We start from the raw sequence: 25,262 nt of genomic DNA on the forward strand, positions 1-25,262 counted from the left end.
ACCGGGCATTTCACTGACAGTGCCATACAGACACCGGATATTTAACCGACAGTGTCATACATGGACCAGACATTTCACAGACCGTGTGATACAGACTGGACATTTCATAAACCATATGATACACAGATCAGACATTTTACAGACCGTGTAGTACATAGACCAGACCTTTCACAAACCGTGTGATACACAGACTGGTCCTTTCACAGACCATGTGATACACAGACTGGGCATTTCACAGACCGTGTGATACACAGACTGGGCATTTCACAGACAGTGTGATACACAGTCCGGACATTTCACAGACTGTGTAAAACATAGAACAAACAATTCACAGACAATGTGGCACATAGACCAGACATTTCACAGACCGTGTGATACACAGACCAGGCATTCCACAGACTGCTTGATACACAGATTGGACTTTTCACAGACCATGTGATACACGTCAGTATCATACACAGAACAGCCAGACATTTCACAGGCAGTGTGATACATGGACCAGACATTTCACTGAGAGTGGGATACACAGACTGGACTATTCACAGGCAGTGCGATACACAGACCGGGCAGTATGCAGGCAGTGTGGTACACAGACCGGTCAGTACACTGGCAGTGTAATATATGGACCAGACGTTGTAGGCCATGTGATACAAAGACCAGACATTCCACAGACTGTTTGATACTTGGACCAGATAGATGTAGCCAGTGTGATACACAGACCGGACAGTACACAGTCATATACAGTTGAAGGTAATGCCAGTAACAAGGCAGACTTTTGTCAATCTGGTGTAATGATATAGACACAGACAATGTAAGTTGCTGATATTACTGTTATCAGACAGCACTGTACACAAACAATGGTATACGCAGACAGAATTGTATACAAATAGTAACTCAAACCTGTAGTCAATACAAAGCATAGAGGGGTTGTACGTAGGCAGTAATAGATGTGGATAAACTGCATTAATGCCTGGGTGTACTCAGGCTGAAGTATGTGCAGACCAGGGCATGGGCAGACCACATTGCTCAGAGGCCAGCACATTTACAGGCTGGTGTGTGCGTAAGCCAGGCGTGTGTTCTAAGTGTTTGTTTCCATCTCTCCACATGTAACACATGCACAGGTTGCTGCCATTGTCCTGTTAATCATGCATGGGTTAAACCTCGTAGAGCTGCAAGATTGAGCTTATTACCAGTCAGGTCACAATGTGTGCAGACCATGGAGAGATTGTATTTCACCACTACTCCTGACGCAGAAGGCAGTGAAAAGTACAAATATGCCTGTGGGGGCATCATACACCCAGGGGCATATTTCAGACCCTCCCCCTCCCTATCATCTCCCCTAATTTTTACTCAAAACACTCATTCTCTACACAAAAGTGGACCAGATCCTTGTTACAGGTTGCTGTTACTGGTTACCATGGTTACCAGAGAATAATTTAACCCCTTAGGTTATCAATCTCCACAGCATGTGGTTTTGGGAATGTTTGTGATCTATTTCACACTTACAGAAACCTGTTTCACAGCCATATCAGAACAGCAGCCATCCTCTGGGATGGAGGGAGTAGGTTGGCCAGAGGGAAGTGGGTGTAGAGAGAGAGGTGGGGAGCTTGAGGGAGGAGGAGATGGGGTAGAGGCAGAGGGAAGGGGAGAGATGGGGGGTGGGGAGACAGGGAAAAATTTTTGAATATTGAAAGGTCTAGATAGATCGGGCATGAAAAGGATGTTTCCCATAGTGGGGGAATCTAAAACCAGAGCAACAACCTCAGAAGAGACAGACATCCCTATAGAACAAGAATGTTAAGGAATTTTTAAGCCACAGGGGATCAGATGCCATAGAGTACTGTCAAAGCCTAATCATGGGGTGTGTGTAAGGCAGACATTGATAGGTTCTTGATTGATAGGGGGGGTTAAGGGTTATGGGGAGCAGATGGGAGAATGGTGTTGGAAAATAAATCAGTCATGAGCAGATGGACAGAATGGCCTAACTCTGTTCCTGTATCTCATTGTCCTCTGATGAAGGCAGGCAAAGCTGTGCCTGGACCCCCATTCACAATAGGATCAGCTGTTTGAACCTAGGGTAAAAGACTGCCCTCCAGTGTGGGTGGGTATTAGGTTTGGAAGGCAGATAGGATGTTTTCAGGGTGGGATCTTGGCTGTGGGATCCTCCTCACAACAAAATACAAACGGTACACAGAGAGAATCAATATTCTGCCTATGCTGACCCAGGCATTCCCCACTCCAACATCACTGACCGTGTCCTATCAGCACAAACACGATGTTGTCAACCAATCCTGCTCAGGTGATACTGTACAACATGACAACAGGTCCATCATCACATCTCTGAACTGTCAGAGGTCCTCAGCAGGTGAGACACTGAAACGTTGTGGGTGTGAAAGCTTTGCCGCTCCACGAGGGACATCTAAAGTGCTCATCCTCTTGTTCTGGTTAGTAGTTAACCTACACGGTTGAATCAGTTTGAGATGCCGAGGGTTTGGGAGTTCATTGGGTCTCCTGATGATACCATCACTTGGCCATGAGATGCGGGATGTGAGGGGTGTTAATGAAATACAGGCTCTCTTGTTCAGTAGAAATAGAACAGTAAAGCACAGGAACACGTTCCTTAGCCCATGGTGTTGTTCTGACTAATCATACCAATGACATCTAAACCCTAAACCTCCATTCTCTATCTAACAGCCTTTAAACTCTCTCCTTATACACTTCAATTCCCCATCAAGAAGGCCTCAAAGCCCTTCGCTACTTTCTTGACAATAGACCTCACCAGTTCCCCCACACCACCACACTCCTCCGGTTGGCGGAACTGGTACTCACACTTAATAACTTCTCTTTTGGCTCTTCCCACTTTCTTCAGACCAAGGGTGTAGCTATGGGCACTCACATGCGCCCCAGCTATGCCTGCCTCTTCATGGGTTATGTGGAACAGTCTATGTTTCAAATCTATACTGGTACTGCTCCACAACTTTTCCTCCGCTACATTGACAACTACATTGGTGCTGCTTCCTGCAACCATGCTAAGCTCGTCAATTTCATCGACTTTGCTTCTAACTTTCACCCAGCCCTCAAATTCACTTGGTCCACTTCTCTCCCCTTTCTCAATCTCTGGAGATAGACTGTCCACTGACATCGTCTATAAACCCACTGACTCTCATAACTACCTTGACTATACCTCTTCACACCCTGCCAAATGTAAAAATGCCATTCCCTATTCCCAGTTCCTCTGTCTCCACCGCATCTGTTCCCAGGATGAGGCTTTCAGTTCCAGGACATCCCAAATGTCTTCTTTCTTTAAGAACCATAGTTTCCCTTCTGCCGTAATCAACGATGCCCTCAACCCGCATCTCCTCCATTTCCTGCACTTTGGCCCTAACCCCACCCTACCCCCACCTTCTTTATGGGGCCCCTGCCCCCTCCTTCAGTCCTGACGAAGGGTCTCAGCCCGAAACGTTGACTGCTCATTTCAACGGATGCTGACCGACCTGCTGAGTTCATCCAGCTTGTTTGTATGTGTAGATTTAAACTCGTGCCTGCCTCTGCTACCACCCCAGGCACCCACCAGCATATCTCCTTGAACTTTCCTCTTTGTTGTCTTCGCTCACCTAGAACTACTGCTGAGACCAGAGGCCTGGAGGGAGGACAAAGCCAGAACACAAGCTTATCCTTTCTTCATTACAAAAATCTCAGCTCTGGAGGAGGAACCCACAGCCATGACCCCACCCACCTCCCAACCCCCAAAATACGCTGTTTAAATTGTTTACCCAAGAATGTTAGGAACAATGACCAATCAGTGAAAGTCAGTTTGGGAATAGTTTTCAGCTGACCAATTGGTTGTGTTGGCTCTCCATAATTCAAAGTACTGCACATTGACTGTCAAAGCACGTATACATTTATACAACATTAAGATTCGTCCCCTAACAGGCAGCCAGGAAACAAAGAAACCCCAAAACAAAAACATTTAAAAAAGAGAAAACGGCTGATCAGCCAATGACCAATGAGAAAAACTAACAAAGGGCGCAAACACGAACCGCCTGAACTGGAGTCCGCAGTCTGTGGAAGAAAGGGCTTAAATCTGAGGATTAGGAGGGTTGGCAGAATCATAGGGAGAGCATGATAAAAAAAACAGAACGGGTTTTCTGTGAACTAACAATAATTCATATGATCAATGAGGAACCAATTGTACAGGTGCTAACCATCTGAGAAGCAACGTGATTAACGATTGTTTGGAACTCTGAGCGACGTGGAACCGATTGTATTGTTGCTAATGTATAAATTGCGGAAACAGTGCCTGGAGACCGGCTGACCTAATGTGATTAGATTTACTGTATAAATGTAAATTGTATACGCGTTGACAGAGGTCACCCATGAATTCACTAAATAAAGGCGTTAAATAGCTTTGAGGTTGTTGCCTACCTTGTGTTTGATTGGCACAAAATTTTCTGACTATCTACGACGAGGATGGAATTCCGTATCATAGCGAACCCACCCGAGAAACTTGCTTATTGTTAAACTCGGACCAGGATACTCAAACGTGAGAGTTGTTTGAAAGATAAAAGTCAAGGCCAGGTTATGGAGCGGAGCTGCCGCACACCAGCAGGTGACCACCCCCGAATTCGGACTAAGAGCAAGACGGGCTTTGGGAACTCTGATTAAAAAACGGTATTAAAATGAAGCTAATTAAACCCTCGAGATTAGAACCTGCCCCATTGGCCAATGGAAAAAGGGTAAGGGGAATATATCGAGTATAAGATTGTATGTTTTTGAGTGTGTACACTCTCGGTATATCTTAAGTCCTTTGTAGAGAACAATTAACAGGGAGGTTAAATGGATAACGGGAATAGTAAGCCCCAGAAAGAGAAACGGAAAATCAAGCAACACACACAAAGTGCTGGTGGAACACAGCAGGCCAGGCAGCATCTATAAGGAGAAGTACAGTCAACGTTTCGGGCCGAGACCCTTCGTCAGGACTAACTGAAAGAAGAGATAGTAAGAGATATGAAAGTGGGAGGGGGAGGGGGAGGGGGAGGGGGAAATCCCAAATGATAGAAGACAGAAGGGGAAGGGATGAAGCTAAGAGCTGGAAAATTGATTGGCAAAAGGGATACACAGCTGGAGAAGGGAAAGGATCATGAAACGGGAGGCCTAGGGAGATAAAAAGAGGGCGGGGAGCACCAGAGGGAGATGGAGAACGGGCAAGGAGTGATTGTAAGAGGGCCAGAGAGAGAAAAGAAAAAAGGGGGTAATAAATAAATCAAAGATGGGGTAAGAAGGGGAGGAGGGACATTAACAGAAGTTAGAGAAATCAATGTTCATGCCATCAGGTTGGAGGCTACCCAGACGGAATATAAAGTGTTGTTCCTCCAACCTGAGTGTGGCTTCATCTTGACAGTAGAGGAGGCCATGGATAGACATATCAGAATGGGAATGGGACGTGGAATTAAAATGTGTGGCCACTGGGAGATACTGCTTTCTCTGGTGGACAGAGTGTAGGTGTTCAGAGAAATGGTCTCCCAGTCTGCGTCGGGTCTCACCAATATATAGAAGGCTGCACCGGGAGCACCGGACGCAGTATATCACACCAGCCGACTCACAGGTGAAGTATCGACTCACCTGGAAGGACTGTCTGAATCAACACTGCACGCCAGGACTCGGCCTGCTGATCCCCTAACGACAGCACCCATGAACAATAACACGCGAAAGAAGATTGAAAACTACAGAAAGACGAAACAGCTTTTAGGGGAGCCATTGGCTCCCTCGGAGTCGACCGCGCACAAGGTGTGGTTCGCAACGAGAGATAGCAAGAGTCATCTGTTGCATACGGCGTGGCCTCTTCTACATCGGTGAGACCCGAGGCAGATTGAGGGACTGCTTCATCGAGCACCTCCGCTCCGTCCGCCACAAAAGACAGGATCTCCCGATTGCCTCCCGCTTCAGCTCTGTTTCACTCCCATTCGGATATGTACATACATGGCCTCCTCTACTGCCATGATGAGGCCAAACTCGGACTGGAGGAGCAACACCTCATATACCATCTGGGTAGTTTCCAGCCCCTTGGCATGAGCTTTATATTCACCAACTTCTGATAATTCCCTTCCCCCCCATCCCAGTTTCCCTCTGCCTCCTCCTCCAGCTGCCTAACACCTCCCTCATGGTTCTGCCTCCTTCTACTATCCATTGTGCTTTCTCCTTACATTCCTTCTTCACCTTTCCTGCCTATCCCCTTTTTGTTTCCTCTCCCCCACCCATTGATCTTTCCTCTTACTGTTTTTTCACCTGGCACCTACCAGCCTCCTCCTTCCCACCCTCCCCCCCCCCCACCTTCTTTAAAGGGCCCCTGCCCCCTCCCTCTTCAGTCCTGACGAAGGGTCTCGGCTCTAAACGTTGACTGCTCGTTTCCACGAATGCTGCTCGACTTGCTGAGTTCCTCCAGTGTGTTGAGCAGGTATCTGTAACTTCAAGGGATCTCTATGGGTGGAGTTGTGGACATTGGCTTCATGCGGATCCTTTGATCTAAAGAGAGATTCAGCCCACAGACATTAGCCGGTTCCGTAGGGGAGCGGGGATCGGGATAACACGACCCCGGGACGAATGGGGTAGAACCAGATTCACAGACCGGGTCAAGAGATGGACCTGTGACAAAATCACAAACACGTGGGAGGCGAGCCGGAGGTGGGGGGGCGAATAGCTTAGACTCCCTGCTCCAGGCTCCTCGCCGAATGGTAGGGGAACACGATTAGCGAAGCCTCCAAGCCATTATGCAAACTAATAGCCGTCCTGCCTAGCCTGCTGTGTTCTACCAGCATTTTGTGCGTGTTGTTTGAATTTCCAGCATCTGCAGATTTCCTCGTGTTAGCTGGTCCAGACTTGCCAAATTTTAATTCATTTCCTGGAGATGTCGAGGCATTGCTTAAGGTATCCTGGAACTTCCTTGTCAGGAGTTCGAACGGGATTTCTCAATGGAGGGGAATGGTGATGGGGGTCCTACTGACGGAATGAATGATTGGCTGAACAGAGTAAAATATGCCATTCTTGCAGGAATCAGGCAACACAGTTACTTTGGAGGAATACCTAGATGTCAGCAGAAGAAGGGAAGACTTACTGATGTTATTGCCTGTTTAAAGATACTTGGGAATCTAGCGCAGGGATACCCCCGGCAGGAAATGACCCACTGGCAGTGCAAAGCTTTATAAATTGTCTCCAATTTTTTTTTAATTGACCGATCTGGAATGGCAAAACAAAAATTGGGAGGATGCCATAACATTCCTCATTAACATGGATAGGAATGGGCTATTTACAAATCAGGAAGAAAAGGAACGGTGGTGCAACAAAGAAGAGGAGATGAGTTGAGAGAAAGGCCGAAGCACAGGGATAAGAGATAGGATGTATGCAGGCAGTGTTGGAAGAAAAGATTCTGGCCAGATCGAATGTAAAGAGAAGAGACCCTGATAAAGACAAGAGGGGAAATTGAGAGAAACCTGCTTTACCATGCATGAGCCCTTTAATCGTAACACCTTTAACCAACAATAGGTGGACACGAAGGGTGGGTGATACAGGCAGCAATGATCAGGCTCTCAAGAACCGCCCTCCCAGAGAACCCCATATTAAACGCATTGATAGTTAGTAGGAGAATACAAGTCCTGGTCGATTCAGACGCTAAAGTATTGTCCATACACCTTTCTGTTGTATTACCTAAAGGCAGTAAAAGTATTCAAAAGTATAAATTATTAGGAATAGTCAGAGTTCCTCTGATAGAACCCTGCTGGAGCCATTTGAAATAACAATAAAGAACAAGTTGATTATAGCTGAAAACTCACCTGTTAATTTGCTTGGACGCTAAGCACGCTGTAAATTAAATGCCGTTATTCATTGCATCTCCAAAGAATTGTATCTTGAAATCCCTGAAAACAGACTGGCTGAGCTCCATGGTACAATGCTACAAAAACTGAACAATAAGGGGACCCGGCTGCTCTCTATAGCTGGAGCATTGGGGAAAATCCCCGGGGAAATTGGCTATGGCAGAAAATTGAAGCTGACATTAAAGCAAGGGGATTTCTGGACAATTTAATTGGAACTTGTAAAGTAGTTACTGCACTATATTGTCCTGCAGCATTCCGGGATTTAGATCTCAAATACAATTATAGAAACCGAGCAAATCAACATAAAGGTAAGAGGGGGCTAATATTCTTATTGGGTAGGGTAAATTTTGAGTGAATAGCAGCTGAGATTCAGCTGATAACAGGAGGAACTCTTCCTCGGGGGCACATGTTCATTCCCCCATGTCCCACTGGTGTGAAACCCCCTTTTAAGCCTAAAGATTTGGGAACTATGGAGAGACGGTTGTGGTAATACAGATCACCACCTAACCAAAGAGGGGTGACTTACTATGGACCAGATACAGGGGTAACAGTTGTAACTGTGAATTCCATAGACAGAGCCCCCTCCTGCACCCTAATTGAGCAATCCACAAGATTTTCGCAGGGTGGATCCCGTATTGTGGACACAGCATAAGAATCATGTAGGATTAGTGAGATCCGTAGCTCACCATCAGGTCACTCTTTAATCAAACGCCCGACTACCCTCCATCAGGCAGTATTGTATCGTCTATCTCCAAGGACCGTCAGCGGTATTGAACCCGCTTTAGGGACGCTAATGCAACAAGGCGTTCTGCGACTAACTCAAAGCCCTTGCAATACGCTGAAATTATCCATCCCCAAGCCAGGGAGACCGGATGAATGGCGGTTTGTTCAGGATTTGTGGGCTATAAAACAGGTAGTCCAGCTCATTTCACCGGTGGTTCCAGACACCAATGTGATATTGGCCTCTATCTCTTCGGAGTCCTGTAGGTATACGGTGATTGATTGGTAATCTGCCTTTTTCTCGATAAGACTGCATGAGAACAGTCAGCATCTGTTCGTTTTTACATATAATAGACAGCAATACACGTGGACAAAATTACTGCAAGGCTATATCAGGAAGTCCGGATGTATTGCCCGGAGACATCATGATTTTACAATATGCAGACGAGTTAGTGTTGTCAGACACTGGCTGACTGTAGAGAAGACTCCGTGCCATTACTGAATCATTTGGCTGCCTGAGGACAGTCAGACTCCCTGTCAAAATTACAACTCTGCCAACTTACAATAACATATCTAGGGCACAAGAGAATCCGTCAATTAGGGACAGAGCATGTGACTGCCATTGTGCAGGCTCCCAGACCTGCTACCAAAACAAAACAGACGAAGACTTTCCCGGGAATGACGAATGGCTGTCGACATTGGCTACCTGAATTCCGAGACTATGACGCTGCCCTCCGAGATGCAGCAGCCCAGGCTGCACCTGATCCCATATAATGGACTGAGGATATGCAACAGGCTTACGAGTTACTAAAAGGTGCCCCAGTATAGGCCCGATTACAGCAGACCATGCCAGATATATGTGAATGAAAAGGAGGGTTTCACAAGCGCAATATTAACCCAAGAACATGGTGGCTTAGGAGGACCAGCGGCGTATTCCACCCTATGGTCTCCAGTGGTTAGAGGAATGCCAGGATGTTTAAGGGCGGTGGCAACGTCAGCAGTAATGTTCGAAAGGGCTGCCCCGTTAATACTAGAGCATGCCGGTCCGGTACTGACACCTCATGCTGTAACGCTGCTCCTCAACTCAACTGCTACGATGAGAAATGAAGTCGTGTTACTTAACAAGTCGAATTTAACTTCTAAAAGAGCACCCGCACTCAACCCGGCTACGCTGATCCGTATGACCGAGTCCTCAGAACCCCATGACAGTTAGGTCCTCATGACCTGACTGTACCCCTTGATAACCCCGATTTAATACTCTTTATGGACGGCTCCTCTTGCAAGCCTAATGACCACGCCGTACCGGCAGCTTATGCAACAGTGACTCTGGTAGGAACCCTTCCCCAAGGGCCATCTTCTCGGACAGCTGAGCTTTTTGCTCTAACACGAACCTATATTTTAGCCGAAGGATACCCAGTAAACATCTAAACAGACTCTAGGTATGCCTTAGGGTGGTACATGATTTTGGGTGACTTTGGCAACATCGAAGGTTCATTATGTTCGTGGGTAAACCCATCCGACGTGCATATTTCGTTAAAAATCTGCTACAAGCAGTGCAGTTGCCAGACCGAATTGCTGTCATTACGTGCGAAGCTCACACTAGTGCCTCAAACCCCATAACTAAAGGAGATCCTGCCGCTGACGCGGCCGCTGGTGCGGGAAAAGCTAAGCTGGTACGTATGCGGGTACCATGTACCCCTGTAACCCCTACCCCAAACTTGCAAGATTTAATTTCTGCCCAAGACGGACCCGGAAAAGGAAAAAGGACTTGGAAGGAAAGCAGTGTTTTATGGACCATGGGGGGAGGGGGTGTGGAGACATCCGGATAATCGCCATATGTGTCCCAGGAATCTCATAGGCGCCCTTGTTCGACTAGTACCTGGGAAGGGTCATGTAGGAAAGGGGGGGCAGATTACACATCAGACACAACAACAATTGTTTGCACCAGGGTTAACAGTCATTGCAGGACAGGTTGTGCGAAGCTGTGAGATTTGCCAGAGAAACAGTAGGGTAAGTCACCTGTTAAATTTGTCCATTTGTCACCTGCGGAGGCACTATTTGCCAAATTACAGATAAACTGTGTGCATGTGCCAGCCAGTGGGGTTATAAATACCCATGAGTAGTAGTGGGCATCTTCTCCAAATGGGTGGGACAACTCCCACTAGAAAAGATGATACACGAACTGTGGTTACATTAATAAAGGAAATTATTCACAGATTTGGGGTTTCATACACATTTAACAGTGAGAGAGGGACACATTTTACAGGTAAATTAATTAAGGAATTGGGTCAGGGGTTAGGATTTACTTGGGAATATCACCTTCCATATCAGCTCCAGTCCTCAGGACCAGTAGAATGAATGGAGTATTAAAAGATACATTGGCTAAGGTATGTCAGGAAATGGGACTGAAATGGCCAGAGGTTCTTCCCATAGCATTATGCACTCTAAAAAAATCAGGTCAGTTGGACAACTAAACTATTCCCTTCAGTCCTGACGAAGGGTCTCGGCCCGAAATGTCGACTGTACTTCTTCCTATAGATGCTGCCTGGCCTGCTGCGTTCCACCAACATTTTGTATCTGTTACTCCCTTCGAGGTGTTAATGGGAAAGCCGAAACCAGCAGGGACTCAGCCCCTTTGACAAGTGTATAGACGTGCCTGGTCTGGACCGATGAGAAAACCATAGAAATCATTAAAGCCCTTGGTGAAGCAATAAGAGCAAACTGCGGACAGGTAGCTGCTGCCTTACCTCAGCCAGGGGAAGGAAACACTCATCCTTTTAAACCTGGAGACCATGTAAAGACACTCAAGACTCTCTTTCTCCTGGGTGGAAAGAGCCCTAACACAGGATCCAGGTGACAAGGGTTGCTGTGAAAGTCCAGGGGAAAGTACATGGCACTGTGCAACTGCGAGTTATCTTCAGAAGGGAAGATGGAAAATGAAGATGCTTGCTTAAACATGCAGCCCCAACCCCCAGATTATGAACCCCCCATATCTGGACAATGAGGAGGAGTAGGGTTGACCGATTGATCTAAAAGGAGGGGACTGTAGAAGAAATGGGTTAAGTTTGAGGACTGGGGGGGGGGGGGGGTTAGCAGACTCATGGGGAGAGGATGATATTTAAAAAACAGGATAGGTCTATCTTCCTTGTCCTAACAATAGATCATGTCATCAATGTAGAGATGTTAATCATCTGAGAGGCAGATTAATGGATTGTTTGGACCTCTGAGCAATGTGGAACCAATTGTATTGGTGCTCATGTTGTATAGATTGTGGAATCAGTGTCTGGACATGACTGACCCAGTGTGATTAGATTTATTGTATAAATTTGAAATGTAACCTTGCATCAGCAGAGATTTGTGGAATGGCTCTCCTTGAATTCAGAAAATAAAGGCAGTAATTAGTTTTTTTCACACTGTTTTAGACCATAAGACCGTAAGACATAGGAGCAGAATTAGGCCATTCAGCCCATTGAGTCTGCTCCATTATTTCATCATGGTTGATCCCAGATCCCACTCAACCCCATACAGCTGCCTTCTTGCCATATCCTTTGATGTCCTGACCAATCAGGAAACTATCAACTTCCATTTTAAGTATACCCATGGACTTGGCCTCCACTGCAGTCTGTGGCAGAGCATTCCACAGATTTAATACTCTCTGGCAAAAAAAAATCCTCCTTACCTCTGTTCTAACCTCTCAATTTTGAGGCTGTGCCCTCTAGTTCAGGATACCCACACCATAACAAACATCCTCTCCATTTCCACCTTATTTAATTCTTTCAACATTCAGTAGGTTTCAATGAAATACCCCTGCGTTCTTCTGAATTCTAGTGAGCACAGGCCCAAAGCTGCCAAACACTCCTCATATGTTAACCCCTTCATTCCCAGCATTATCCTTGTGAACATCTACTGGGCTCTCCAATGACAACACTTCCTTTCTGAAATATGGGGCCCAAAACTGCTGACAACACTCAAAGTGCAGCCTGACTAATGTCTTATAAAGACTCATAATTATCTCTTTGCTTTTATATTCTACTCCCCTTGAAATAAATGCTAATGTTGCATTTGCCTTCTTTACCACAGATTTAGCCTGTAAATTAACCTTCTGGGAGTCTTGCACAAGACTCCTAAATCCGTCTGCACCTCTGATGTTTGAATATTCTCCCTATTTAGATAATAGTCCACGCTATTGTTCCTTCTACCAAAATGCATTATCATACATTGTATTCCATCTGCCACATTTTTGCCCATTTTTCCAATCTGTCTAAGTCCTGCTGCAATCACATTGCTTCCTCAGCACTACCTACCCCTCCACCTATCTTCATATCATCTGCCAACTTTGCCACAAAGGCATCAATTCCATTCTCCAAATCGTTGACAAACATTGTGAAAATAGCAGTCCCAATACTGACCCCTGAGGAACACCACTAATCACTGGCAGCCAACCAGAAAAGGACCCATTTATTCCTAATCGCCTCCTCCTGCCTGTCAGCCATTCCTCTGCCCATGCCTGTATCTTTCCTGCAACACCATAGGATTTTATTTTGTTAAGCAGCCTCATGTGTGGCACCTTATCAAATGCATTCTGAAAATCTAAGTAAATGACATCCACTGTCTCCTTTGTCCACCCTGCTTGTTACTTCCTCGAAGAACTCTAACAGATTTGTCAGGCAAGATTTCCCTTTACAGAAACCATGCTGACTTTGACTTAATTTATTATTAGACTCCAAGTACCCTGAAAACTCATTTTTAAAAATATACTCCCAACACTTTCCCAACCTAACTGGCCTATAATTTCCTTTCTTTTGCGTTCCTCTTTTTTAAAAAGGTGGAGTAACATTTGCAGTCTTCTGGGACCATGTCAAAATCAAGTGATTCTTGAAAGATCATGACAAGTGCTTCCATTATCTCTTCAGCAACCTCTCACAGTACTCCAGGATGTAACCCATCTCGTCCAGGTGACTTATCCACCTTAAGGCCTTTGAGTTTGCCTAACACTTTTTCTTTTGTAATAGTAATGGCACTCACTCTGCTGCCTGACACTCACATACCTCTGGCACACCGCTAGTGTCTTCCACAGGGAAGAATGTTGCAAAGTACTCATTAAGTTCATCTGCCATTTCTTTGTCCCCCATTACCACCTCACCAGCATCATTTTCCAATGGTCCGATACCTCCTCACCTCCTTTTTACTCTTTACATAACTGAAAAAACTTTTAGTATCCTGCTTTACATTATTGGTTAGTTTGCCCTCTTTTCCCTTTCTATAGCTTTTTTAGCTGTCTTTTGTCAGATTTTAAAAGCTTCCCAATCATCCAACTTCCCACTCACTTTTGCTACTTTATATGCCCTTTCCTTGGTTTTTAAGCAGTCCTTAACTTCCCTTATGTGTGGCGCGTGGCCAAGTGGTTAAGGCATTGGACTAGCGATCTGAAAGTCAGGAGTTCAAGACTCAGCCGAGGAAGCGTGCGTGCTGTGTCCTTGAGCAAGGCACTTAACCACACATCGCTCCAGTCCACCCAGCTGAAAATGGGTACCGACAAAATGCTGGGGGTTAACCTCGCGATAGACTGGCATCCTATCCGGGGGGGGGGGGGGGGTTTCATACTCACAGTCGCTTCACGCCACGGAAACTGGCATAAGCACCGGCCTGATGAGCCTATAAGCCTTGGGACAGACTTTAATTCTTTAACTTCCCTTATCAGCCATGGTTGCATAACCCTGCCATTTGAGAACTACTTCATCTGTGAGACATATCTATCCTGTTCTTGAAACTGTTCAAGAAACTTCAGCAACCTCTGGTCTGCCATCATCCCCTCCAAAATCCTCCTCCTATCCACCTGGGCAAGCTCCTCTCTCAGCCTCTGTAATTCCCTTTATTCCATTGCAATACTGAATCATGTGACTTACACTTCTCCCTCTCAAATTCCAGTATGAATTCAATCATATTATGATCAGTGCCTCCTAAGGGTTCCTTTACATTAAGCTCTGTAAAAAGATCTAGGTTATTACACAACTCATAATCTAAGATAGCCTTTCCCTGAGTTGGCTCAAGCACAAGCTACTCTGAAAAGCCACCTCAGAGACTATACTTTCTCTCTCACGATCTAACACCAACCTGATTTTCCCAATCCCCTTGCATATTGAAATTTCCCCTTACAATTGTGTCATTACCCTTATTACATGTCTTTTCCAGCTCCCTTTGCAATCGCAACCCCACATTTTGGCTACTATTTGGAGGCCTATATATGATTATCATAATTTCTTTACCCTTGCAGCTTCTTAATTCCATCCACTAAGATTCAACATTCTCTGATCCTATGTCATCTCTTTCTAAACATGTAGAGAGCCACACCACTGCCTATGCCTCCCTGCCTGTCCTTTCAATACAGAGTACATCCTTTGATGTTAACTATGGCCTTCTTTCAGCCATGACTCAGAGATAGATGCTCACAACATCATACTGACTTCAAGGTCTTTGCCTAGTTTGTGTTTGATTGGTACTAAATTCTCTAATACGTCTGCACAGAGCTGAGCAGCGTGGCAAACTGGTCCATCCCTCGCCTCAGGTTCTGGCATCCTGACCTTTTTAATCTACACCTAAATCGTCATCCAAACACCCCTCTCACTTTAACCTCAAGCCCTCTGATATCAGTCATTTTGACAGTGGGAAAAGACATTCTGAGGTCACCTCCCACCTCCACTCAACCCCAGAAACTCACCGATAACCTGCAGTGGCACGGTATCCTGCTCATCATCCATTCCCACGACCACTTCACACTGATAGACACCCGCATCACTTGCTCGCAGAGAAACGATCTGCAGGCTGGCGTTGTAGTGGAAGGGGCCATAGCCAGGCAGGCTGGCCCTGCCCTTGTAGGCTGGGTTCAGCTTCACCGTGTTGTTCTTGGCTACCAGAATAAGAACTTCCTTACTGTTCCCACCTTCGAGTGACACTTTGGTCCATTTGATCCGAGGAGGGTCATGAAGCAGCAAGGGGTCAGTGGTTGAACTGGGGAGCACAGAGAAAATGCAGGGTAGCAAGGCAGAGTCAGCTAATCCCCGGACAACTGGCTGGTGTTGGACCTTCTTTATGTTCACCGCCTTCTCGTACCTGTTATCTGTTGCTGGGGGAGGGAGGGACAAACACAGGGTGAGCAATTGAACTTGTCACACTCTCTCATGAGCTCCTTCCTTGTCAGCCCCTCCCATGTACCCCAGAACATTCTCTTGTCTTTTCAGATACAGTAACAGCAGTGCCAAAACTTGCTATAAAAGCTACACTGTCGGCTCTGGGATTCTCCTGCACACCATTTCCGGACCTGGCCTGGGGCTGCCCCTCTCTACAATTCCCAGTGTTTCAGTTCCTTGAAAGTGATGTTACAGGTAGGTAGGGTTCTAAAGAGAGTTTTTAGCACATTGACCTCCATAAATCAACGTATGGAGGATATGAGTTGAGATGTAATGTTAAAATTGAAAAGACATTGTTAAGGCTTAATTTGGAATATTGTGTGTAGTTTTGGTCACCTACTTACAGGAAAGATATCAATAAGATTGACAGAGTGCAGAGAAAGTTTACAAGGATGTTACCAGGACCAGATTATCTGAGTTACAAGGAAAGGTTGAATAAGTTAGGACTTTATTTTCTGGAGTGTAGAAGGATGAGGGGAGATTTGATGGAGGTATACAAAATTATGAGGGGTATAGATAGGTTAAATGCAAGCAGGCTTTTTCCACTGAGGTTGGTTAAGGCTAGAATTAGAAATCATAGGATAAGGTTGAAAGGTGAAATGCTTAAGGGGAACTTGAGGGGGAGCTTCTTCAGTCAAAGGTGGTGTGAGTGTGGAACAAGCTGCCAGTGAAAGTGGATGTTGGTTCGATTCCAGCAGTTAGAAATTCAGATAAGTACATGGATGGGAGAGGGATGGTCCAGGTGCAGGTGCAGGTCAATTGGACTGAACAGAATGACAGTTCAGCATGGACTAGATAGGCTGTAGTGCTCTGTGACTCTATGCCTTCCTGCACTCACTAACAGGCTTCACTTATGTGGCACCTGGCTAAGAGGACAATCTGTGAGGATTGGTTAGTAAGCGGCAGGCTCAATGGGTCAGGAGCCAGCTGGAGTTTGAACTGTTGGGAGCTGGGATAACTTATCATGGGGACAGGAGGTGAGCAAATTCAGCAAGGTTTCAATTATAAAGGACAAGATCCACACTATAGTAACAGTGGCTGCTGGCTGCCAGCTCATTAGAATCACTCTCACATTTTAGTGTGTTACAAACACCAGTTTCACTGAAAGGTCAGACTGATTCCAATTTAATGGGAAACTTACGTAGCCAAATTATTGCCTTTAATACCAACTTCATTCTTCCATGGAGTGAATTGTTATGTTGTGTACATGCTGTGTGGCTGGGAATAATTACTCCAGCACCTAGAGCTTATGACAGTTACTATGAGTGCATAGACTACCAGGCCGAATCCAATGTTGGTGAAATGAGCAGTGGGGTATGTGAGCAATGGTGATTGGAGATACCTACAACGGAAGCAATCTGCATTCCCATGGCACCCTCGCCACTACAGACCCTTCACAAGGCCATGCCACAAGGTTGTATCCATGATGAACAACCCCCCACCACCCATTATATGCCCTCTTCTCATCACTACCATTGAGAACGAGGTACAGGAGCCTGAAGACACACATTCTTTTCACATACGTGAAAAGAAAAAGATTGGTCAGGACAAGTGTAGGTCCTTTACAGTCAGAAACAGGTGAATTGATCATAGGGAACAAAGACATGGCAGACCAATTGAATAACTACTTTGGTTCTGTCTTCACTAAGGAGGACATAAATAATCTTCCGGAAATAGTAAGGGACCGAGGGTCTAGTGAGATGGAGGAACTGAGGGAAATACATGTTAGTAGGGAAGTGGTGTTAGGTAATTTGAAGGAATTAAAGGCAGATAAATCCCCAGGGCCAGATGGTCTGCATCCCAGAGTGCTTAAGGAAGTAGCCCAAGAAATAGTGGATGCATTAGTGATAATTTTTCAAAACTCCTTAGATTCTGGATTAGTTCCTGAGGATTGGAAGGTGGCTAATGTAACCCCACTTTTTAAAAAAGGAGGGACAGAGAAACCAGGGAATTATAGACCGGATAGTCTGACATTGGTGGTGGGGAAAATGCTAGAGTCGGTTATCAAAGATATGATAACAGCACATTTGGAAAGAGGTGAAATCATCGGACAAAGTCAGCATGGATTTGTGAAAGGAAACTCATGTCTGACGAATCTTATAGAATTTTTTGAAGATGTAACTAGTAGAGTGGATAGGGGGGAGCCAGTGGATGTGGTATATTTAGATTTTCAAAAGGCTTTTGACAAGATCCCACACAGCATATTAGTGTGCAAACTTAAAGCACAAGGTATTGGGGGTATGGTATTGATGTGGATAGAGAATTGGTTGGCAGACAGGAAAAAAAGAGTGGAAGTAAACGAGACCTTTTCAGAATGGCAGGCAGTGACTAGTGGGGTACCACAAGGCTCAGTGCTGGGACCCCAGTTGTTTACAATATATGTTAATGATTTAGACGAGGGAATTAAATGCAGTATCTCCAAGTTTGCGGATGACACGAAGCTGGGCGGCGGTGTTAGCTGTGAAAATGATACTAAGAGGATGCAGGGTGACTTGGATAGGTTAGGTGAGTGGGCAAATTCATGGCAGATGCAATTTAATGTGGATAAATGTGAGGTTATCCACTTTGGTTGCAAGAACAGGAAAACAGATTATTATCTGAACGGTGGCCGATTAGGAAAAGGGGAGATGCAACGAGACCTGGGTGTCATTGTACACCAGTCATTGAAGGTGGGCATACAGGTACAGCAGGTGGTGAAAAAGGCAAATGGTATGTTGGCATTCATAGCAAAAGGATTTGAGTACAGGAGCAGGGAGGTTCTACTGCAGTTGTACAAGGCCTTGGTGAGACCGCACCTAGAATATTGTGTGCAGCTTTGGTCCCCTAATCTGAGGAAAGACATTCTTGCCATAGAGGGAGTACAGAGAAGGTTCACCAGATTGATTCCTGGGATGGCAAGACTTTCATATGAAGAAAGACTGGATCGACTAGGCTTATACTCACTGGAATTTAGAAGATTGAGGGGGGATCTTAATGAAATGTATAAAATTCTACAGGGATTGGACAGGCTAAATGCAGGAAGATTGTTTCCGATGTTGGGGAAGTCCAGAACGACAGGTCACAATTTAAGGATAAAGGGGAAGCCTTTTAGGACCGAGATGAGGAAAAACTTCTTCGCACAGAGAGTGGTGAATCTGTGGAATTCTCTGCCACAGGAAACAGTTGAGGCCGGTTCATTGGCTATATTTAAGAGTAAATTGGACATGGCCCTTGTGGCTAAAGGGATCAGGGGGTATGGAGAGAAAGCAGGTACAGGGTTCTGAGTTGGATGATCAGCCATGATCAAACTGAATGGCGGTGCAGGCTCGAAGGGCTGAATGGCCTACTCCTGCACCTATTTTCTATGTTTCTATGTTTTTATGTTTATTCAATGTTTTAGGAACAGCTTCTTCCCCTCTGCCAGCAGATTTTTGAATGGTCCATGAACCTATGAACAGCACTTCTTTGGGGATAATTTGCTCTTCTTTTGTACTATATTCTTAATGTAATTTATAGTACAACTGCTGGAAAACAGATATCCTGACAGCGAGTTTGTGAAATGCTCCGACTACTCTTGCAGAAACATGGCATGAATCTACAGACCATGGTGCTCAGGGACTTGGACTAGATTATTATTTATATTTTGTAACTGAATGTTTCTCTGCCATTGTAATTATGTGCTATATGAGCTTTGTGTTGTGTGTCACTGTTGGTTCTGTGTTTTTGCACCTTGGACCCAGAGGAGTACTGTTTAATTTGCCTGTATTCATGTGTATTTCATTTGAACTTGAACTTGATTATGATTGACCTTTACAGCCAGTTCAGGAGTTTGTGAACTGACCTTCGTAGCCAGTTCAGGAGTTCAAGACTTCATGGCCAATTCAGGGGTTTTTGAAGTATAGTAAGTGCAGAAGATAAGGCAGATAATTTGTGCACAGCAAGACTGCACATAGTGGGATGAAATAAAAGATTCAAAAACTTGTATCAAGATTTGCTCAAAGGTACCACAGATGACTTGAAAAAGTTTCTTTGCTCTTTTCAATAAATGCCATGGATCTTTTATATTCCACAAAAGCAGACGGTGTCTTGTTCTGTTATCTTAGCCAGAGAACCACAACAGTCATGTGGTACTATCCCTGGGACTGTTGGCGTGGCCCCTGAGTCATCACTGGAGGAAGGAGTGAGCTCAAACACCCCTTTCAGTTGGTGTAAGATCCCATGACACTCTTCCCTAAGTCTTGGTGGATATCTATCCTCAGATATCATACCTGAGGCTGCCCATGGTCTTGTTATCATTGGGGAATTGCTCTGTGTGGAGCTGCCCTGCTTCCACAGATTGGAGCAGGGTGATGATACAGGCAGATCAGTCCTTGTTAAAGCTGCTGTCAACATATTGGGCTCATTGCAAACCAGGCCGAGAAGGAGATTAGTTAACTCACAGAGGGGCTCACTGAAGAGTTTATTGTGGGGGTCACTGTGAGATCTACAGTGTGGGTGCACTCTGGGATCCACAGCTCATTTCTCTACAGGGTACAGCGGGATGCACAACACATACCTCCTCACAGATTCCATTACCCTCTGCAGTGTGCACGCTGACAACATACCTGCCTCTTGTGGAATGGCAGCAGATCCCAGGCAGATGCAGATCCACCCGATGTGAAGATAGGCATTCAACATGCTCTATTCCTGGAACAAGATAAAGAGAATTCCTCAGAAGGTTTAATGAGTCGCCTGTAAGACCTCAGTGAATTGCCCTTCCCCCACCTTCCGATCTTCCACCTCAATCTTGCCCAGCTCCCAAATGAAACAGCAGACACCAAACAATGAATATTTTACAGCTGACAGCATTGGAAATACTTAAATCTGCAAACACCATGGAGAATGTGGCTAGTTCCATTACAGACAGCTCCCCACAGCTTGCCCAGAAGTACATCCTTTGTGTGAGTCGTCAATGCAAACAATGCATTTTGCTGTATGTTTCAATGTTTCGATGTACATGTGACAAATAAAGCTAATCTTTATCTTTATCACTCTCCAAGACCAGCAGCCTCCCTGTGACTAGCTGAATAACTAGTCCAGCAGCCCCACTCCCTGATTCTGGGTTATGGTCTACATTATTGGATCAGTAGTCAATCGCACTGCCACAGATACACACAGACAACACAGCAAAGGCCTCCTTCCCATGAGTTGTTATGAAAAAGACTAGCACACGATTACATCTGGAGATGCTGGAACAGGGGAGTAAGGCTCAGTCTAAGAAATGGGGGAAGGGGGTGTTAAGCAGCGACAAGAGTAGGGAGAGAATTCTAGAAGCCAGAATCTAGGCAACAGCACAACACTGTAAAGGGTACTGATGACCTGATGAATGGTCCCAGCTCGAAACATTATCTGCTTATTCCTCTCAATAGATGCTGCCATGAAGCTATTTGAAGGCCCTCACCTCTGGTTCACTGACATCCTCTGGAGGAGAATCAGTTTGACTGCAGAGGGTTAGCGACTTTAAATTACTCATTTTAGAGGACCTGTCCTCAGCCCAGCTTGTAAGTGCAATTATGAAGAAGACACAGCAACGCCTCTACTTCCATAGACATTTGAGAAGATTCGGCATTACATCTAAAACTTTGACAAACTTCTATAGATGTGTAGTGATGAGTATATTTTGGCTGCATCACAGCCTGGTGTGGAAACACCAATGCCCTTGAATGGAAAATCCTACAAAAAGTAGTGGATATGGTCCAGTCCATCCCAGATAAAGCCCTCCCTATCATTGGGCACACGTACGTGGAGCATTGCCGCAGGAAATCAGCATCCATTATTAGCTTCAGGAACAGTTATTACCACTTAACCATTAGGCTCTTGAACCAAGATGGATAACCTTTCCTCACCTTGATGACAATTGCTTCATTCTGAGACTGTTCCAGCCACAAAACCAAAGGGAACATCCTCCCTGAATCTACCCCAGCAAGCACCATTGGAACATTGAATGCTTTGATAAGACCATCTGTTCATCTTCACAAGGGTATTTCCACCCTGCCTGAGAAATCTCTCCTCACAGGACAGTGCTCATCTGAACAGTATAGTTGGTGAACTTTCATGGAAGTGCCCTGATCACAGAGATGGTGGGGAGACCAGACCAGCACACTCAAGTCTGTACCCCAGCAGTACCAATGAATGGAAAATCCTACAAAAAATAATGGATTTGGCTCATTACATCGTGGGTAAAGCCCCCTCAACCATTGAGCACATTTACATGAAACACTGTTGTAGGAAAGGAGCACTCATCATCAGAGATCCCCATCACCCAGGTCATGCTCTCTTCTCACTGTTGCCATGAGGTAGAAGGTACAAGAGGCTCAGGACTCGCACCACCAGGTTCAAGCACAGTTCCTACCCCTCAATCATTGATTTCTTGAATAAAAAGAGAGAACTTCACTCAACTTCATCATCATTGAAATGTTCCCACAGCTAATAGATTCACTTTCATGGACTCTTCATCCCATGTTCTCATTATTTATTGCTATTTATTTATATTTACATTTACAGAGTTTGTTGTCTTCTGCACTCTGGTTAAATATCCTAGCTGGGTGGTCTTTCATTGATTTTTATTATAGTTATTATTAGACATGTTAAGTGTGCCCACAAAAAAATGAATCTCAGGGTTGTATATGAAGACATATATGTACTTTGATAATAAAAGTTACTTTGAACTTTGACCCTTGATAACTCCAATAAGATGGTCTTTATTCTTCTACTGAAATCTCCCAAGCTCAAGGACAGCTTCTACACCACTGTTATGACTATTAAATAGCTCTATAACATAACATCATAATCTATCTTGTTACGATCTCACAACCTATTGACGGCCTGCATCTACTTTCTCTGTAGCGTAACACGTTATTCTGCATTCTGTTATTGTTTTCCCTTCTTTACCACAATGCACTGTAAGATAATTTGATCTGAATGAACAGTATGGAAGGCAAGTTTTTCACTGTATCTCAGTATATCCTTCTTGCAATAAAAGCCAATATACATTGACCTGGCCAGTCCCTATATGTTCAGAGATTCATGCACATACACTTCCTTCCCAACATCCTTCCACCTCTCACCATTTCAACGATATGGCATCTCGTAGATTTCTACAAAGTTGATGATCAACATGGTGTGCCCACTCCTCCATGGTCAACCCTCGCAACAACTCCTCCTTCAAATTAGACCTGTTGGCTTTCATAATTTTCTATAATGACACATGGAATGACACACCACCCACATTGGACTCCCTACAATTCACCTACTGACACAACCGATCGACAGCTGACGCAATAGCCACAGCTCTACACACCATCTTTCCACATCCAGAGAAGAAGGATGCTTATGTGAGAATGCTGTTCTTGGACGACAGTTCAACATTCAACACCATAGTTCCATCCAGGCTCGACAAGAAGCTCAGAGACATAGAAACATAGAAAACTTACAGCACAATACAGGCCATTCAGCCCTCAAAGAACTACCTAGGCTTACCCATAGCCCTCTAGTTTTCTAAGCTCCATGTACCTCTCTAGGAGTCTCTTAAAAGACCCTATCCTTTTGGCCTCCACCACCACAGCCCATTCCACGCACTCACCACTCTCTGCATAAAAAAATTACCCCTAACATCTCCTCTGTACCTACATCAAAGCACCTTAAAACTGCCCTCTCATGCTAGCCATTTCAGCTTTGGAGAAAAGCCTTTGACTATCCACACGATCAATGCCTCTCATTATCTATACACTTCTATCAGGTCACCTCTCATCCTCCGTCGCTCCAAGGAGAAAAGGCCAAGTTCACTCAACCTATTCTCATATGGCATGCTCCCCAATCCAGGCAACATCCTTGTAAATCTCCTCTGCACCCTTTCTATGGTTTCCATTCCACATCCTTCCTGTACGTGAGGCGACCAGAACTGAGCACAGTACTCCAGGTGGGGTCTGACCAGGGTCCTATATAGCTGCAACGTTACCTGTCAACAAGACCTTGGTCTTGACCCTGCCTTGTGCAGCTGGATCCTGGACTTCCTGTCAGATCACCAGCAGGTGGCAAGAGTGGGCTCCCTCACCTCTACTACTTGGATCCTCAACACAGGTATCCCCCTGGGCTGTGTCCTTAACTCTCTGTATACCTATGACTGTGTCGCCACCCACAGCTCCAATCTGCTAATTAAATTTACTGGTGATACTACATTGATTGGCCTTATCTCAAATAATAACGAGGCAGTCTATAGAGAAGAAGTCATCACCCTGACACAGTGGTGTCAAGAAAACAACCCTCAATTTCACAAAAACAAAGGAGCTGGTTGTGGACTACAGGAAGAATAGAGACAGGATAAACGCTGTTGACATCAACGGATCTGGGGTTGAGAGGGTGAACAGCTTTAAATTCCTCAGCATGCACATCACCAAGCATCTCATATGGTCTGTACATACCAGCTGTGTGGTGAAAAATACACAACAGTGCCTCTTTCACCTCAGACAGTTGAAGAAGCTTGGTAAGGGTCCCCAGATCCTAAGAATTTTCTACAGGGGCACAATTGAGAGCATCCTGACAGGCTATATCACTGTCTGGTATGGGAACTGTACTTCCCTCAATGACAGGACTCTGCAGAGAGTGATGCAGATAGCCCAGTGAATCTGTAGATGTGAACTTCCCACTATTCAGGACATTTACAAAGACAGATATGTGAAAAGGGCCCGAAGGATCATTAGGGACCTGAGTCACACCAAACACAAACTGTTCCAGCTGCTACCATGCAGGAAGTGGTACCACAGCATAAAAGCCAGGACCAACAGGCTCTAGGACAGCTTGTTCCACCAGGCCATCAGACCAATTAAATCATACTGATACAATTATATTTCTGTGCTATAATGACTGTCCAGTTGTACATACTATTTATTATAAATTACTATCAAATGCACATTGCACATTTAGACGGAGATGTAATGTAAAGATTTTTACTCCTCATGTATGTGAAGGATGTCAGTAAAAAAGTTAATTCAGTTCAAGAATACTCGACAAAGTCCTCAGCCATTTCCTTATTTCCAAATAAAAGTTCTCCTGTCTGGCTTTGGCTGGAAGCAGGGATGGACATTAACCTTTCAATATTAATCCAGCATTCAAAAAGATCATGACAGATCCAACTGTAACTTGACCACATTCCTGAGTGGTCTCTGCTAACCTTTCATCACTGCCTTATCAAGAATCTACCTCTTGCTGAATTAAGGCCAAACAGCACATCTTCTACCCATCTTGGAGGAAGTCAGTTCCAAAGACTCACACCCTGTGTGAGAAAAATAGTGACCTGCCCTGTCATAAATGTGAAAGCCTTTGCTTTGAAATAGTAACCCCAGTTCTATTTTCTCCCACAAGAGGAAGCATCCACTCCGCATCCACCACTATTCTTCCTATAGTGGGGGAGTCTAGGACCAGAGGGCACATGATGACCCTTTAGAACAGAGATGAGGAGTAATTTCTTTTG

At 45.0% G+C, this 25,262-nt stretch overlaps 1 protein-coding gene across 1 annotated transcript in view; it reads right to left on the minus strand.

Moving 5' to 3' along the window:
• The window catches only part of ncanb (neurocan b), a 232,132-nt gene extending 211,701 nt beyond the window's left edge, over positions 1-20,431 (minus strand). Inside the window, exons 1-2 of the mRNA XM_059992388.1 lie at positions 20,359-20,431; positions 15,307-15,711 (exon numbers count right to left, since the gene is read on the minus strand). Of these exons, the coding sequence (XP_059848371.1) occupies positions 15,307-15,711; positions 20,359-20,431 (478 nt within the window). The remainder of the gene's footprint in view (positions 1-15,306; positions 15,712-20,358) is intronic.
• Between the last annotated feature and the right edge of the window lie 4,831 nt (positions 20,432-25,262).

The sequence above is a fragment of the Hypanus sabinus genome, chromosome 16, assembly GCF_030144855.1.
Source record: "Hypanus sabinus isolate sHypSab1 chromosome 16, sHypSab1.hap1, whole genome shotgun sequence".
Classification (NCBI taxonomy): Eukaryota; Metazoa; Chordata; class Chondrichthyes; order Myliobatiformes; family Dasyatidae; genus Hypanus; species Hypanus sabinus.